The 19,565-nt window shown below is 36.8% G+C and overlaps 1 protein-coding gene and 1 long non-coding RNA gene across 2 annotated transcripts in view; both read right to left on the reverse strand.

Moving 5' to 3' along the window:
* Positions 1-530: 530 nt before the first annotated feature.
* The window catches only part of LOC117203423 (uncharacterized), a 29,630-nt gene continuing 10,595 nt past the window's right edge, over positions 531-19,565 (reverse strand). The window contains exon 3 of the long non-coding RNA XR_007476426.1: positions 531-756. This is a non-coding gene — a long non-coding RNA (uncharacterized LOC117203423). The remainder of the gene's footprint in view (positions 757-19,565) is intronic.
* LOC101272024 (zinc finger protein 131-like) lies at positions 2,090-4,443 on the reverse strand. Its single transcript, XM_049707923.1, is given in 3 exon segments — positions 2,090-2,531; positions 2,533-3,425; positions 3,528-4,443. Coding segments are annotated over 3 exon segments (1,773 nt in total). The 5' UTR covers positions 4,266-4,443; the 3' UTR covers positions 2,090-2,389.

Genomic DNA, 19,565 nt, shown 5'->3' on the forward strand with positions numbered 1-19,565 from the left:
AGCCAGGACGAGGCCCAGAGAAATGCCTTCTCAGACAGCTGTCCTTTATCTTTAGTCACTGCCTCTGCAGCACCTTGTGCCCCTTCCAATAAGTTCCCTGAGCCACTGATATCCTCCAGGGGCCAATGCTCAGTGTTCTTGAACATCCTCTTTCAAAGGCTCCGGCTGGGCTCTGGCTACCTGCATTTCACTGTTGTTCTCATATTCTTCCCTAATTAACTCATGCATAACGCCCAGTTTTCACCATTAACTCTCATTCAATTCTATCACATAGGTAGCAATCCCAAAGCTAAGGTTTACATCTGAGCTAAAGTGAAAATGACACAGCTGCAAAATACCTGGCACAGTAAGTACCAGGTGTTATAACATGTAATGACACTTTGAATTCTGGTGGAAAATAGTTCCCAGAGCATAGTTTTTCAAATATTTTTGACTGCAATCAACAAGAATAAACAGATTTTACATCACAGGCTCTATATACACATACATATATTTGTGTGTGTGTGTATAACTTAAGCAAAAGTAAAAATCGTGAAATGATGCTTAATCTTACCGTGCAAGCTCCACTTTGATGATTTCTATCTGATTGAAAGTAAGGCTGTTTGTAACCCACTAAACACATAGCCTGCAATTTGGGAAAACTTGATCTGGAGTACCGTCCAGCAATTGCCTTTTGAGCGCTTATATGTTATCCACATATCATACATGAAGGAGGATTGTGGCCATCTGTTACATTTTCAGGGATTTTCTTCTTATCTTAAACAAACAAAAAGGGAAATGTGGGTCAAGAACTGGCATGTTATCTGCAAAACATAATTTCTCCTTTCCCTCATACTCTTTCCTAATAACTATTCTGCCTTAATTCCCCCGAAATTTAAGAAACATTTATGAGAGAAATTAAAGAAGATCTAAATAAATGGAGGACTATACTGTGCTCATGGATGGAAAGATTTTATATAGATATCTGTATGTCATAATGATGTCAGTTCTTCCATAAAGAGGTCAATAATATCACAATCAAAATGCCAGCAGTCTTTATTTTCTTAATGGAGGTTCACATTCTTATTTAAAATTTTATATGGAAATAAAGGTAGCTAAGTTAGCTAAGAATATTCAATAGAGCTCTAAAGAAAAAGAACAAAGAGTAAGACTTAACTCTCAGATATTAATACTGGTAAAGCACAGTAATTAAGACAGTGCAGTATTGATACAAAGATAGAAAAATTACCCTGAATAGCAGTTTTATACATCTTTTGTTAGATGTATTTCTTTTCTTTTTTTAATGTGGTTGTTATATTTTATTTTCCAAGTAATACTGATTAAAAATATTTACACACCTACTTTAAGTCCACAGTTTAGCACTCTTATTTGTATGGCTTTAAAAGTTATAGCACAAGATCTTTACATTAAGGATTGGGGAAAAAGATTCATTCAAAACAAAGCCTGATATATTATATACATGTTTTTTCTCTGTACTTTATTTTAAATACATTAATTTTTAAGTGATGCTCATCTTTTTTTTCATCTGGTGGTAAAATACTAGTGCAACTTTTCATCAAAATAAAGCTTACCACAGATATAAGTGAATTTTCCCAATTGAAAATGGCCCTTCAGCAGCCACTGAATGAAATTTCTCAATCTAACTGAAGTGAAAAAGAACCGGTAGCTGTCACTGTAAGGAAAATACCGAGTGCTATAGCATGACCTACATTGCTCCTTGCAACACAAACTCTGAAAGACCCAGAGGCGCTTTACAGAAGTTTAGTTGAATTTGAAAAGGCACATGGGTGTGGTTGGTTTTTAAACATTCTAGAAATTTGCCGCCACCACCACCACCGTTTCTGTTGCAGAGATGACATCTGTGACTGTCAGGGTAGACAAGAGTGTTGTTCAAGCTAAAGAAAGCCAGAAGCCAAAATTTAACTGCACAGTAACAATGCACTTTTCTTCATGCAGCCTTGTGTTTCCTATATATTCAAATATTCTAACATGCATTAGAATACATAAACTTGTATTCTAATGATTTTACGTCTGATTTTACAATATGGGGGAAAAAAACTTGAGGAAGGACATGACTGGACAAAGAGAGAAGGGAGAACCCTTACCACATGAAAATAGATACATTCGTACCCAACTATATAATAAGAATATAATCCATTTCAGTTTTCCAGAAATATACTTCTCAAAGCTTCCCATTCACTTATGGGAAAGATCCCTCCTCTGTGGCATCAAGTGGGGGAAAATCAGTTTGTTTCAATAGAAACAGTTCAACACAACAGGAAAGAGCTTAACTTTGGTCCACATTTCTGTTAGCTTAAGGACAGTCACACTGCCCATCATCAGTTCAAAAACTCAACACATAAACTTAAAAGTATATTCATTTGTTATTTCATTCTAAAACTGGCATAGGTGTTCTGTTCTCATTTTCTGACTTTTCAGCTTGGGAATCCACTGTTGATTTGGTCTCTAAACCCTCAGCATCTTCGTGATCTCTGGCCGCCGCAGCAGCATCTGCTTAGGTAGGCTCTCTCCTCTTGGTTCATGATTTCAGGGGTCACTTGATCCAAGTCTGCTTCTAGAAGCTCAGTTTGTACTTCCATTGGCATCTGATGTACCCGTTCAACATGCAGCTTCTCTACATGTACTTCGGTACCTTCTTCAGTCTGAATTCGACCCACTTCTGGATAACTTACCTGGACCTGTTCTGGAAGCTCGTTCATATGTGAATCGTGCACTTGGCTGTCCTGGAGCAGATCTGGGTGGACCTGTTCCACAGTCACTTGTGCTGAATCCACTTGAACCTGAAGCAATGGTAACACGTGCACCTTCCCAACTTGTTCTATAATAGTCATTGATGTCACAGGTTCAGTTTGCACACGTGTTTCTACTGAAAGAACTTCTTCAGTTACTAGACGCTCTGAAATATTATGAGTATCACTGAGATGCCTCCTTAATTCATTTCCTTGCATAAACCACAAGTCACACAAAGTACAATGGTTGGGTTTATCTCCAGTGTGTATTACCAAGTGATCTTTGAACTGGTCCCAGCTGTTAAACACACTATTACAGACCTGACATTCGTAAAGCTTCTTTCTTCCCTTTTTTGCCCCCACTCCAGTTTGGCATGCAGTCAGGTGGCATTTGAGGGTGCTATTTCTAGCAAATCGTTCATGACAATTTGGACATTCAAAAGGTTTTTCACCTGTATGCTTTCGAAGATGCTCTTTAAAATGTCCAAAGTGGTCAAACTGTTTCTCACAGTACTGACATATGTGAATTTTTTCCCCAGTTCTTTGCTTCTTACTGACTCCACCTTCTTCAAGGTGGTAACAATTGAGGTGCTGTTTCCATGCGCTCTCCCGAAGATACCTTTTATTGCATATTTCACACTTGAAACTCTCAGTGGAGTGTGATTTCATGTGTTCCTTAAAATGGTAAAACAATTTAAATGAACGGTTACATTTCTCACAATGGAACAAGTCCTTCACATGTGACAGCTGAAGTTCCACAATTTCAATACCTTCTACCTGTTTGCTTGTGGGGTCAGAGGCACAGCCATCTTCATCTTTAATCTGCCCTTTTCTATCACCTTGACGGTACTTGCTGGTGATATCTGCCAATAATGCCAGAGCGGAATCATCAGAGGAACCTGTGCTCTGAATATACTTTATGGACTGCCTGGCAGTAGCCACATCCTCTAACGTTTCAATGCCTTCATCTTCCGCTTCGATTGTGCCTTTAGCAATCTCCACCTCGATTTCAACAGGTTCAGATTCTGCAGACGGCAATGACTCAGTGATAACATTTGAAGTTTCTGCAATCTTTCTTTTTTTTGCTTCACTTTTTCTTGTGATAGTTTCCTCTAGTGGAGCTGAGTTTTCTTTGTTCCTGACTTCAAGGGCTTTGATAGCTTCCAGCATTTGTAGAAACTCTGCTGCTTTCCATACATCGTTGGCTTCTTCTTCTCCTTGTATCATTAATTTTGCTGTATATGTGAACTCAATCAAATGACGAAAGGCCATTTTACTAACACCTTCTATCTCCACCAAAGATTCCTGAGTAAACTCCTGAAAGAATTTGTAAAAGAACTTGCTGCAAGCAGCCAAAACAGCCTTGTGGGCCTTAAAATGGTGTCCGTCGACAATCAGGGTGATGTCAGTAAACCGGTCCTGCTCTCGCTGTTCATTCAATCGGTCCAGGATCATTTTATGATGTTCAGGGAACTCCTGAAGGCATTCCATCGTCTCTTCGGCCTCCGTGGCCATCGGATTGTTCTAGCTCACGATCCTCCCTCTCTCCTTTCCGTCCCGAAAGCCTTACCTTCTCTACTCTCCCCTCTTGGGGCGTAACTCGCCCCACACTTTTCCCTAACCCTGAACAGCGCCTCACCCGCCATTTCCTCGCGAGTGCCTGGGCGCTCCCTCTGCTTGGGTCCGGCTGGCGCACGTGGGCTCGCTCCGAGACCCGGACGGCTGCGGCGCGGGCGGCAGCGGCGGCGGCCACCTGTTAGATGTATTTCTATGTATTTGGTATTTTTGATGCTGTTGCAAGTTATATTATTTTGTAAATTTCAATCTCTGTTGCTCATATCAGAAAAACAATTGATTTTTCTATCCAGAACTTGTTAACCTTCCTGATTAATTCAAATACTTTATAGATTCTTTTGAATAACACAATCATGTGGTCTAAAAGTATTGATAATTTTATTTACTCTTTTCTAATTCTTTGCCTTCTTTTGGTCTTATTACCCTGGCTAGGCTTTCCAGTACAGTGTCAAATAGAAGTGGGGATAGCAAATATCTTTTTCTTTTTCCTGATCTCAGAGGAAAAGTTTTCAACATTTCAGTGTTAAAAGTGTTGTTTGGTGTGGTGTTTTAAAATCTGTTTTTGTAAATATTCTTTATTAGATTAATAGATGTTAAATTTTATCAAATGCTTTCTCTCAATCTATTAAGATGATAGAGATTTCTCTTTCATTCTGTTAGTCTGGTTAACTACACTGAATTGATATTTTAAAATGTTAAACCAACCTTGTGTTCTGGGAATAAGCTGAAGTCAGCTATGGTGTGCCACATTATTACTGGATTCAGTTTATTAATATTTTATTTAAGATTCTTACATTTATTATATGAGAGACTCTGACCTGAACTTTCTTTTCTTTTAATAACTTTGTCAGGTTTTGGTATTAAGGTTATGCTGGCCTCATAATATGAGTTGAGGAGTAGATATGGTTATTTTTCTCTTTTCTTGTCTTATTTCCTTTTTAATCCATCTTACCAGGGGGTTATCAAATTTCTTTTTACCATCTTACCAGTCTTCTCAAGTAACAGTCTGTTGGCTTGGTTGATATTCTCTGTTGTATTAAAATATTTCCCATTAATTTTGTTCTTTTATCATTTCCTTCCTTTTCTTTTGGTTTAATTTGCTATTCTTGTATATCTTCTTGACATAGAACCTAAGATAATTGATTTTTTTAAGCTTTTTTTTCCCCTCACCTAATAATCTACAAATAAATATTCCTCAAAGATCAAGTTTAACTATTTAATGAATTTTCCTTTGTAGGATTTTCATTTTTATTTAGTTCAAAATATTTTTAAATTTCCACTGAAGTTTTCTTTGACCTATGTGTTCTTTATAAATATATTACTTAATTTCCAAATATATGGGGATTTTCTAGTTATCTTTTTGTTATTGGCTTCTGCTTTAGTCACTTAAAAAAGAATACAGCAGTTTCTTGGTATCCGTGGGGAGATTGGTTCCAGGACCCCCAGCAGATAACAAAATCCACGGATGCTCAAGTCCCTTAGGTAAAGTGGCATAGTACACAGTAGGCCCTCCGTACCTGCCATTTGCAGAGCCAGCTGTGTATATTCTGCTGTTATAAGGGTTGTGTTCTATATAAGTTAATTAAATAAAGTTTTTGAATCATGCTTTTCATATTTTCTCTGTAATTGCTAATTGTTTTTCTGTTTATTACATCTGTTACAAGAAGGGTATGTGAAAATGTCTCATCATGATTTGTGGATTTACCATTTTTTCTTTTAATTCTGCCAATTTTTACGTTAGAAATCTTGAGGCTGTTAATCACATATAGAACTGTTACATCTTCTTTGCAAATTGAACTCTTATCATTATGAAAAATTCCTTTCTCTCAGCTACATCTTATTGTCTTAAAACCTATCTTGTCTGATATGAATATGGCTACCTCAGCTGTGTTTTGGGATAGTTTTTGCATAGTGACTTTTCCTCATTTTTCCACCTTCAGTCTTTCCAATATTCTTAAATTTAAGGAATCTCTTATAAGCACATACAGTTTTTGTTTAATCCAGTCTAGCAATTTTGTCTTTTAATTGAAATATTTAATCTGTTTAGGTTTCATGTAATTATTGATACATGTGGGTTTAAATCTATCATCTTAATACTTGCCACCCATTTGTGCCATCTTTCTGTCCCCCTTTTACTTTCTTTTTGTTTGAAGTTTTAAAAAATTAGTATTTTTATCCACCTTTCCTCATCTGTTGGCTTGGTAGTTATACATTCCTTTCTATACTTTTGGCAGTTACCAAAAATTATCACGTGCATCACTTACTTATTAAAGCCTAAGATGAATGAATACTTTTGCCATTTCCTGGACAATTCACAGAAATTAAGAGACTCTAATTTCAGTCCCCTGCTCCTAACTTATAGTGTGCTCTTGTTTAAGTGTTCTAATTTCATATCTATATTTAAACTTCTCAGGATATTATTATGGAATAAATTATTATTGAATACATTAGGTATGCATTTAGATTTATCCACATATAACCCCTTTTTTGGGCTCTTCATTTTTTTTCTCTCAATCCTTCATTTATGAACACTTCCTTTCTCCCTGAAGAGTACATGTAATGTTTCACTGAGGACATGCCTGCTGCTGAGGAATCTGTTGGTTTTTGTTTTTCAGAGCGTGTCTTTACTTAGCCTTTGTTTCTGAAAGATATTTTTACTGGGTATAGAATTTTAGGCCGACAGTTATTTTTTTCCCAGCATTTTGAAGATATCCCATTGTTTTCTGCTTTCACTGTCATCCAGTGTCTTCCAGATCTTATCTGGATGGGTAGAAATAACACTAGGCATGCAAACTTTTAACCCGAAGGCTAAATAAAAATGCATCTATGAATTCGTAGCTCTATTTTTTATGGAATTTTGCAAAAGTGCATATGCATATGTCTTGCTCAAATCACTTTCACAGTCTCAGAGCAGCTCATTTTGTAAGAAACACCCATACTACTATTCCATATCCTTTTCTTTTTAAAAATTATTTATTTATTTATTTATTTATTTATAACATCTTTATTGGAGTATAATTGCTTTACAATGTTGTGTTAGTTTCTGCTGTAGAACAAAGTGAATCAGCTCTACATATACATATATCCCCATATCCCCTCCCTCTTGCATCTCCCTCCCACCCTCCCTATCCCACCCCTCTAGGTGGCCACAAAGCATGGAGCTGATCCCCGTGTGCTATGCGGCTGCTTCCCACTAGCTTTCAATTTTACATGTGGTAGTGTATATATGTCCATGCCACTCTCTCACTTTGTCCCAGCTTACCCTTCCCCTCCCTGTCACATCCTTTTCATTTATGATGTCAGTCCACATGGGTCTGCCTTGAATTAGCATTCCTGATCATTTACAATTAATTTTACATGGCTGTTTGTTAGCTGTGTCTCACTGAATATTTTCATTTTTGGATATCTCTTGTTGGAAAAATAGCTAAATGTGACACCTCCTTACTGAGAATATTGTGTCTATAATTGTATATTTACTTATGACTTATTTCTTCACCTAGAAAAGTATTTTGGCTACAATATTAACTTCCTTTGGCATTAATATTGTGCTTGAACTATGAACTAAACCCTTACTTTCAAAATATTTTTTCCTATACTAAAATCCACTACAATATAAAGTAGCACTTAAAAATATGAGTTTTACAGTAGCAAAGATCAATAAAACTAAAAGCTGGTTCTTTGAGAAGATAAACAAAATTGATAAACCATTGGCCAGATTCATCAAGAAAAAGAGGGAGAGCACTCAAATCAATAAAATTAGAAATGAAAAAGGAGAAGTTACAATAGACACCGCAGAAATACAAAGCATCCTAAGAGACTATGACAAGCAACTCTATGCCAATAAAATGGACAACCTGGAAGAAATGGACAAATTCTTAGAAAGGTATAACCTCCCAAGACTGAACCAGGAAGAAATAGAAAATATGAACAGACCAATCACAAGTAATGAAATTGAAACTGTGATTAAAAATCTTCCAACAAACAAAAGTCCAGGACCAGATGGCTTCACAGGTGAATTCTATCAAACATTTAGAGAAGAGACAACAACCGTCCTTCTCAAACTCTTCCAAAAAATTGCAGAGGAAGGAACACTCCCAAACTCATTCTGTGAGGCCACCATCACCCTGATGCCAAAACCAGACAAAGATACTACAAAAAAAGAAAATTACAGACCAATATCACTGATGAATATAGATGCAAAACCCTCAACAAAATACTAGCAAACAGAATCCAACAACACATTAAAAGGACCATACACCATGATCAAGTGGGATTTATCCCAGGGATGCAAGGATTCTTCAATATATGCAAATCAATCAATGTGATACAGCATATTAACAAATTGAAGAATAAAAACCATATGATCATTTCAATAGATGCAGAAAAAGCTTTTGACAAAACTCAACACCGACTGATGATCAAAACTTTCCAGAAATTGGGCATAGAGGGAACCTATCTCAACATAATAAAGGCCATATACGACAAACCCACAGCAAACATCAGTCTCAATGGTGAAAAACTGAAAGCATTTCCTCTAAGATCAGTAAAAAGACAAGGATGTCCACTCTCACCACTGTTATTCAACACAGTTATGGAAGTCCTAGTCATGGCAATCAGAGACGAAAAAGAAATAAAAGGAATCCAAATTGGAAAAGAAGAAGTAAAACTGTCACTGTTTGCAGATGACATGATACTCTACATAGAGAATCCTAAAGATGCCACCAGGAAACTACTAGAGCTAATCAATGAATTTGGTAAAGTTGCAGGATACAAAATTAATGCACAGAAATCTCTTGTATTCCTATACACTAATGATGAAAAATCTGAAAGAGAAATTAAGGAAATGCTCCCATTTACCACTGCAACAAAAAGAATAAAATACCTAGGAATAAACCTACCTAGGGAGACAAAAGACCTGTATGCAGAAAACTGTAAGACACTGATGAAAGGAATTAAAGGTGATACCAACAGATGGAGAGATATACCATGTTCTTGGATTGGAAGAATCAATATTGTCAAAATGACTATATTACCCAAAGCAATCTACAGATTCAGTGCAATGCCTATAAAATTACCAATGGCATTTTTTACAGAACTAGAACAAAAAAATCTTAAAATTTGTATGGAGACACAACAGACCCCAAATAGCCAAAGCAGTCATGAGCGGAAAAAACGGAGTGGGAGGAATCAGACTCCTTGACTTCGGACTATACTACAAAGCTACAGTAATCAAGACAATATGGTACTGGCACAAAAACAGAAACATAGATCAATGTAACGAGATAGAAAGCCCAGAGTTAAACCCACGCACCTATGGTCAACTAATCTATGACAAAGGAGGCAAGGATATACAATGGAGAAAATACAGTCTCTTCAATAAGTGGTGCTGGGAAAACTGGACAGCTACATGTAAAAGAATGAAATTAGAACACTCCCTAACACCATACACAAAAATAAACTCAAAATGGATTAGAGACCTAAATGTAAGACCAGACACTATAAAACTCTTAGAGGAAAACATAGGCAGAAGACTCTTTGACATAAATCACAGCAAGATCTTTTTTGATCCACCTCCTAGAGTAATGGAAATAAAAACAAAAATAAACAAGTGGGACCTAATGAAACTAAAAAGCTTTTGCACAGCAAAGGAAACCATAAACAAGACAAAAAGACAACCCTCAGAATGGGAGAAAATATTTGCAAACAAATCAATGTACAAAGGAATATTCTCCAAAATATATAAACAGCTCCTGCAGCTCAATATTAAAAAAACAAACAACCCAATCCAAAACTGGGCAGAAGACCTAAATAGACATTTCTCCAAAGAAGATATACAGATTGCCAACAAACACATGAAAGGATGCTCAACATCACTAATTATTAGAGAAATGCAAATCAAAACTACAGTGAGGTATCACCTCAAACCACTTAGAATGGGCGTCATCAGAAAATCTACAAACAACAAATGCTTGAGAGGGTGTGGAAGAGGGAACCCTCTTGCACTGTTGGTGAGAATGTAAATTGATACAGCCACTGTGGGGAACAGTATGGAGGTTCCTTAGAAAACTAAAAATAGAATTACCATATGACCCAGCAGTCCCACTACTGGGCATTTACCCAGAGAAAACCATAATTCAAAAAGACACATGCACCCCAATGTTCACTGCAGCACTATTTACAATAGCCAGATTATGGAAGCAACCTAAATGCCCATCAAGAGATGAACGGATAAAGAAGATGTGGTACATATGTACAATGGAATATTAGCCATTGAGTCATTTTTAGAGACATAGATGGATCTAGAGATTGTCATACAGAGTGAAGTAAGTCTGGAAGAGAAAAGCAAATATCATATGCTAACACATATATGTGGAGTCTAGAAAAATGGTACAGATGAACCAGTTTGCAAGGCAGAAATAGAGACACAGATGTAGAGAACAAACATATGGATACCAAGGGGGGAAAGTGGAGGGTGGGGTGGTGGTGTGGTGAATTGGGAGATTGGGATTGACATGTATACACTGACGTGTATAAAATGGGTGACTAATAAGAACCTGCTGTATAAAAAATAAATTAAAATTCAAAAATAAGTGAAGTGAGAAATTAGTATCATGATTTATGTGGCGTTCATTATTGTTATTATTATTAATTCTTTACCTTATATATATAATATTGCTGCTGTCTCTGTTCATAGAACAGTATATGGTATTGGCAGACGATATCTGGTAGGAGAATGGTGCCTTATGAAATAAATAACTTAAAATAACTTACCACTTTTTTTTTGGAGCTTATGAAGATATATACTTGGTGAACATGTAAGTCAATGGCATTTCGTAAATTCTGTATTCTTATAACACATGTGATGGTTAATTTTGTGCGTCAACTTTACTGGACTGCAGGGTGCCCAGATATTTGGCTAAACATTATTTCTGGGGTGTTTCTGAGGGTGTTTCCAGATAAGATGAGCATTGGAATAGGTAGACTGAGTAAAGCAGACGGCTTTCCACAGTGAGGGTGGCCACTACCCAATCTGTTGAGGTCTGAGTAGAACAAAAAGGTGGAGGAAGAGAGAACTGACTCTGCTTGACTGCTTGAGCTGAAACGTCAGTCTTCTGTCCTTTGTTGGGACTTACACCATTGGCCCTCCAGTTCTCAGAACTATACCACTGGCTTCCTGGGCCTCTGACTTACAGATAGCAGATTGTGGGACTTTTCAGCCTTCATAATTGCATGAACCAATTCCTTATCCTATCTCCTATTATAACCAGGATCTGCTGTTGATCCTGTTTCTGTGGAGAACCTCGACTAATACCGTAAGCATTTATTGAGTCTCCAACAAGGTGAGGCTCTGCCTTCTTGTTTCAGCTCTCATACTGTAAACAAGTATCCTTTTCTTGATATATTTAATGCTGCATTTATTTTGCATTTTTCTGCTTTTTGATGACGATTTTACTGTGTAAAATGACCCCCAAATATAGTGCGGAATTGCTGTCTAGTGTTCTTAAGCACAAGGAGGCTGTAATATGCCTTGCAGAAGAAATATGTGTGTTAGATGAGCTTTATTCAGGCCTGAGTTACAGTGCTATTAGCTGTGTTTTCAGTGCTAATGAATCAATAATATATATATTAAATAAGGTGTCTTTAAACAGAAACACATAAAATAAGATCATGTATTGATTGGTTGATGAAAATGTTATGACCAGAGGCTCACAAGAACTTAACCTATTTTCCCCCTAGGAATAATTGTTCAGTATTCACGAATTCAGGGTTTCCAGTGACTTTATAGAACATAACTACTATGAATAACAAGAATCAACTGTATAAAACATTTGTTTAAGCTGAAAAGATGGCCAGTGACTATGCATGTTAAACATTTTGTAGAATTATAGTCAACCCAAAAAAATGGAACTAACTCATTTAATTTTGGAAGACACTATTTTCTCTTTTGTTTAGATTGGTTTATTTTCTCAGACATTTACTGGGGAATGTATTAAATAAGTCAGGCACAGTTGAGTTAGACCCAGTTTGTGCTGCAAGGGAACTCCCAATCTGCCATGGAAGGCAATGAGAATTGTGCAATCAACAGTATTGACATTTATTTGTATTCATGGAGCAGACGTCACATAGAGTCAGATGTTGGATTTCTTGATGTTCTGAACATGCCTAGATACAGAAAATAACCATGGACTGTCCACAGAGCAGATATCTCTGCAACATGCCAGTGAAGGGCGACCTTATCTTAGAGCTCCATGGATTTACAGAGACTTGGTATGTGATAAGAACCTAAGCATGTTTAGATGAAGAGCTAGAGCCAGAAACCAAGTCCCACAGCTCAAGTTGAGTCCTTTCCCACTAAACCATGTTTGTTCTATGTGCTTAAGTGAATTATTGGGTTTAGGCTTACAAGTGAACTCATGTTCCGGAAATTCCACTTAGGTCTGATGTTTAGAAGTGAGTCTGAGGCTGTTCAACGATGAGCTCCTAGAGGCCTATTTTACTGTATTTGAGCATTAAAAAAAATTTTATTTATTTTTGGCTGTGTCGGGTCTTAGTTGTGGCATGTGGGATCTTTTGTTGCAGCGTGCAGGCTCTCTAGTTGCGATGCACAGGCTTAGTTGCCCCGCGGCATGTGGTATCTTAGTTCCCCCGCGGCATGAGGGATCATAGTTCCCCGACCAGGGATCGAACCCACTTCCCCTGCGCTGGAAGGCAGATTCTTAACCACTGGACCACCAGGGAAGTCCCTGTTATGTTTGAGCATTTTTATAGAAAGAGTTTCATAGATTTCAGCTGATTCTCAAAGGAATTCATGATACTGAAAAAGTATATGAACTTCGCATATTCAGAAGTTTACTTTGTACCATAAATGGTAAACTGAGTAAGGATTAATAGTGCCTTTGGCATTGTATTTTGCACTCCTATCAATTTAGTGGAGGATTTTTATGTTAAGAAGATGCTAATTGTTGACTAGGGTGTGGCAAAATAAACCTACCTGTGGCAGTGTAAATTAGTACAAAATTTCTAAAACGACATATGGTACCTTTTGAACCAGGTACCAAATTTAACCTTCTATTTAACAATTCTATTCTAAGGAAGTAATTGGAAACTCAGGAAAAAATACTATCTATGACACATTATTCTTCAGAATATACAAAGTAAGAATCAAAGTAAATGTTTAAAAGTTGTTGATTATATTATGATGACTTAATATAATGAAAAGTGTCTATGGCAAGATACTATGTGAAAAAAAATCACAGCATATATGGTGTGATCATGATTTGTATATGCATGACCAGAAGAACATATATTAACAGAGGTTATCTCTTGGTAATAGGTGTTTCTTTTCCTTTTTTTTTTGTATTTTTCAAGTTCTCTAAATGACTATATATTTTTATAATCAGAAAAAATGTTAATGTTTTGTCACACTTAAACTTTGATTTACCTAAGGGAAATCCTGTCTGTTTCTCTTAGTGTCTACATTTCAAAATGTCTCATCACTGGTTTTGGCTGAAAGTTCAAATGGAAACTCAGTTATTTCACGTTTGTTCAATTTACAGGCCCCTTTTCTTCCCATGGTGACATTTCAGCTTAAACCTTTGTACTCAACCCCCTTTCCAATTCTTGCCTCTCTCCTTTCTTCTTTTTTTTGTTCTTTCACTGATGTTTAAAATAAAATTTAAATTCTGGCTGCTTTTCTTTGGCAGCCTTAGCCTTTTTCTCCTCTTCTCTATTGGTACTATTTGTACTATTCAGTTTCAGATATGCACCTGACCCTTGTTTCCTTACCCCGTTTTTTTTCCTTTTGGAAGTTAGAAGCGTTCATGGAATAGTCTCTTCTAAACCTCAGAACCTTGGTAGTAGTTTTGTGTTAATTTTTGTACTTTTATTATTTTTGGGGTTTCACAAGTATTTTCCCACTATATATCAGAAGCAGGTGTCCACAGGTGTGCATGTGTTCTCACATGTGTGTGCTTGTGTGTGTGTGTACATATGTACGAGAACATGTGCATGTATGTGAAGTTCAGGTCAGACCTGTGTCCAGACTGTATGCACAGGATGGGAATTTCCTAATCCACTCTGATACCAGCAGGCTCACATCCATACTTGGAAAGATTTGGTGAAGGTGATGCAAACTGGGTTGGCCCTGTGGGTTGTCCAGCTGCTGTCAGGCTGATTTGGAGCCAGGCAGGGTGACTTTCAACCTCTCCAAAAGCCTTTCAACTAGCAAAGAGATACATTTATTAGAAAAGATGGTAGAACTCGATTTAGAAAAGTGTGAATACAGGGTTGAATTAAAATGACACCTCAAGGAAGGAGCCCAGGACCAAACCAGGAGACTCTGAGTCAAAACTCAAGGCTAGGATTTATAGGATGAACATTTTTATGTTTAAATTGGAATTCAAAGTAGATATTTGTAATTGAAGTCCTGTGCTTATTTTATTTCCGTAAATCTAATGTCTGGCTTTGAAGTTGGCTCCATTGTAGGTCCAACAGCAGTGGGCCTTGGAAATTTGCCTGATAAATCAAACCTATGATGAAAAGAATCAGGAAAATGCGACACTGGCTGGCAGTGTGCAAACCCCATGGTGGTATTATAGAGCACTCGGTGTCCCCTAGCAGAGAAAAATGTACCTTAACATGCTTCCTGGGATTGACAGCTCTTCATCCTTCAATCTAAAGACAGAGTTGGGTAGACAAAGGATAGGGAGACAAATGCTTTACTTTAATGTTATTTTCTTAAAACCTAAAGTCAGCTGGGTGAAAATTGGACTGTATGAAATTTACTTGGTTGGAAACAAGCATGCAAATTACACGAGATTCCTAAATGTGCCAAAGCATCAGGGAGAGAGCCCGGTTATGCATGGAGGGTGAGGAACAATGCTAATGTCATAGGTGGCCCTTGCCACTACTGGCCTTTGGCAATCATGTGAAAAAGTTGATCTTTATTCCTGCTACCTCAGTCTCACCTTTCTATGCCATCTTACTGTACTTCCTTCCTCTTTCTCCTTCTAGTTATAAACACCCCCTTCACAAGAAATGTTAGCTTTCAGGAATGACCAGTCAAGCACATCTTTGTGCACATGCATGATTTATATTAATTCCATGTAGACATTTGAATTTGACATTGCAAATGTTGTGGAACAAAATGTATGTTTCTTACGAGCAGACAGATGAGCATTTTATGCTGTTGTTTGGGGAGGGCAGGTTTAGGCGACCTCTCCTGTTGGCAGTCTGTGTTTCATATCCTGTCTGGTAGTAAGAAAACAGTTAAATAGGAACTCTTGTGGTACTGTGAGTCTGGCTTCTCGTTTAAAAGTGCTCCCCCTTTTTTGCTTACCATGATGAATATTAATTTTAAGTAAAAGTCACTACATCGACTATAATGTCAAATAAATTTGAAAAAGAAGATGCAGCCCTTTGGAAAATACGGTGGAAACAATTTCGTTCCAGGTTTGGAGCTTATTGAAGCCCATCAACCGTCTAACAGATTCAGACAGTATTTAGAACATTTTGCTTTGGCATCCCCTTTTAAGTGTGGAAGAGGCTGTTTTGTAACCTCATCTTTTTTTTGCAGAGAGAATGAAACTGCCTGAGGGACAATACAGAGGCTTGGTGAGGGCTGGGATAAAGTCTCAAGGCTGCTGGGCTGTGCCACGTACCATAAACAGCAGATACCACAGAACTGCTTTTAAAAAAAATCCTGCCCTTCATATGTCATGCTAAAAATACAGACTAAAAAGACCTGAAAAACTTGAAAGAACTAGAGAAGCAGGCTGTAGTTATATCAAAGCAACATGCAAGGTCATGGAAGTAAAACAACAAACAAACAAGAGTGCACTGTATAAAGTAAGACATATTAGAGCTTTCTAAAGTTCCAAAGTAGCTTTTGTAATGTATTCAGAACAGAAATATGAAAGGAATCATAAAACTGGATAGTCCCTAGGAGACTGAAAAAGGCTGTAGAAAATGATTCAATAACATTGGTGGTGGGTCAGATAGAAGGCCCTTATTCCCCTAGACTTCTCATTTCTTTCTTCTCCCTCTTGAAATTCACCTTGGGAAAACCTTACGTGGGTTTCTACCTGGTCAACTCAAACTTGGTCCTCTGCTTTAACTCTAGTTATCTGCACATGTTATAGATGTCCCCTTAAGTTGTTCATTGTGTGGCTTGTCACTTTGACTAGGCTCAAAGCTCTAAGGTCAAGAAACATGTCTTTTGTATCTTTGGAATTTCCTCTATAGCTTGGGTACAGCTTGGATACAATAATTGTGTCTGCAGATGGTGTACAACAAATGTCCCCTAATTCACTGGGTACTTCCAGATTAAAAAAAGGTAACATAAAGCTATTCAACTTTGCTTCTATTATTAGTATTTATGTGCCATATTCTGAAATATATGTGGAAGACCAGATAAGAAAAAGGCTAGAGGAACAAGTTGTTGATACAATAGTGAGAATGCAAAAGACCTTTAAAAATGTCTTGACATAAATAATAAAGATGGTAAGAGTAATAATGATATAACAACTATAACAAATAATGATATATAATAATTTGATATATAATAATTTAAAATATAAATATTTTAAAATAAATATTTAAAAATTATTTAAAATAAATATTTAAATATTTAATTTAATATTTAAATATTATTTATTATTTTATTTAAATATTATTTAAAATAAATATTTTAAAAATAAAATAAAATATTTAAAATATTATTATATATATAATAATAACAAATAATAATGATATAACAACTTTACATTTCTTTACATAGCACTTGATTCTTCTGAAAGCACTTTCGGGTAATAAAGAAGAGTGGGATAAATGTGGGAATAGAAATACATGTGAGGAATAACAGAAATGCGGAGATAAAAAAGCAAAGGAACAAAAGAAAGGCAAAGAAAATATAGGCAAGAATAAAATGGAAGGAGAATTTACTAACAAACTGGAACAGTTGTTGGCTAAGTTACACACTGGACAGAGTGTCAAATATTTACAACGTTGGTGTTCTTTGAGCAGGTAGAATATGCTGTCTATAGATCACGCCATGTTTTCACTTGTTTTCTACCAGGTAGTGGGGGAGAGAGTGTCCTGGATTCTCTAACTCTCTTCATTCTTGTTCACTAGGGTTTATATTGATAATAGTCTGGCCATCTGTACTCAACATTCTAGCTACATCATTAAAAAGACATGGACGTGTGAGTGATACTCAACTTTAGTAGCCTATTTCAGCGATTTCACAAAAGGTTAGGTAGGCTTGCTGTGGAGGGCACCATCGATTTTGGATCCTGTTGTAAGGTTCTGAAAACTTCCCAAACTTAGGAGGCAGGTCTCACATTACTGTCAATAATGCTGAATGTAGTAACTTATTATAAAGAAGTTCTAAGAAGAAGAAGACATCCCAACCGTATTCTAGAACTGACCAGTTCTAGCACTGAAAAAGTGCAGACCAAAAAGTTCTGCCTGTCACATGTGTCAGAGGCCACAAAGGTTCTAAAATTACCTTTATTACTGCTTTGGAGCGATGAGCTACATATTTGAAAAGATAATTCAATAAGTTGAACTCCTTGCACCTCCTTGCATTCTGAAGTTGGCAAGCTTCTCTACTTTGGGGTCTGTTTTGTTCACAAATTATATTAACTTTAGTTGAAGGGCAGGTGACCCAAACCAAAGTGTCAAGATTAGTAAATTTGTGAAGGAAAGTTAGAAAAAGATATGAGAGATTATCAAAGATAAAACTCATCAAATCCATAGAAAATTTTCTCATATCCAAATGAGAAAAGAGATTAAATCTTTCTTCCTTTGAGAACGTTGACATGGAGACAGACTTTTAATTTAATTGCCTTCTATGCTGCTGAAAGCACGGATCAACTATTTTCAAGATTTAGAGATCAACACCCATGTTTTGGCAATAATTCTACTTTTCACACTTCAGGTTTTGAAGCAGAGTAGAGAACTCTTTCCTTTGGTGAGTGGAAGACCTGCTAGGGTTCTGGTCCTCGCTCTGGCCTAATTTAATCTCTTTTGGTCTCAATTCCCTCAACTGTAAGAGGGAATAATTATATCAGTCCTGCTTTATAATAATAATAATTTCCATTTCTAAATGCCTGCCATGTGTCAGGTACTCTACTGTGCCTTTGCCATATGTTATCTTTAAATCTCTCATCAACTCTGCAAGGAAGGAATAATTATCACTCATGTTTTACAGTTGAGAAAGATGAGGCTCAGATCCCTTCAGGAACCTGCCTAAGGTCACACAGCTAAGTGGCAAAGCCAGGATAGAAATCTTCATATGTATGAACAAAAGCCCCTTCTCAGTCCTCCATGAGATTTTGAAGTTCATTTATAATGACATTTGTGGATGTGATTTGAGAATAGAAAAGTTCTTTGTAGATGCATATTCTTACTACCATTATTATCCTGGTGAATATAAATTAATGTGTATTTATTGAGTTCCTTGCAGGAGCTTAGTACTGAATCAGATACCATTTTGGATACTCTGTGGAATTAGGTATATTCCCCAGTGTAGTATTATGTAAGGTGTATTATAACTAAATGTTAAATAGTTCCAAGTGATATCACTTCCACCCTTGGAATGAGGTATTAGTTTCTTTTGGATCTTTTTTGGAGAAAAAAGAAAAGAAGCAAATATGCTAATCTAAATTGAATGAATGTTTCAGGAAACAAAAACCAGCTGCATTAGTCCAGCCTTCAGAGTCAGCAAATTAAGCCCCCAGGAACCCTGAGAGTTGATAGGAAAACTCCAAAGGAGATGAGAGAAATATACCACAGGGATTAGCAAATTTCTGTTGAAAAATTCATGTGTTCACAAATGTTCTGAACCAACATAGCTTCCCCTGTCTGTTTCTTTGTTTATTTTTTGAGTCTTTAATGACCAGTAGGGCTGTTGAAACTTACTTGAAGAGTGTATCCTTGATTTGGGGATATCAGACTTCCTGTGTGAAAGATGGCTGGGAATCCACTCAACTCTCCTAAAATAAGCACTAAGTTTTGGAAAGAATTTTCTCTTGTGGGAAACATCCTATTCCCAAAGAAGGCCATCAGCGTGAGATAGCTTTTTTTCCAGGGAGGAAACTGAGGGGAGCCCGTTGGTCCAGCAGCCAGGAATCAACCTTCAGGACAGGTTAACATTCAGGACAGACTCCTCTGTCCTTTTCTCTCAACCTTTTCGAAGAACTGCTGAAAGTCAAAATCAAAGTTCAAAAAATTCTGCAG

The sequence above is a fragment of the Orcinus orca genome, chromosome 3, assembly GCF_937001465.1.
Source record: "Orcinus orca chromosome 3, mOrcOrc1.1, whole genome shotgun sequence".
NCBI classification, from domain to species: domain Eukaryota; kingdom Metazoa; phylum Chordata; class Mammalia; order Artiodactyla; family Delphinidae; genus Orcinus; species Orcinus orca.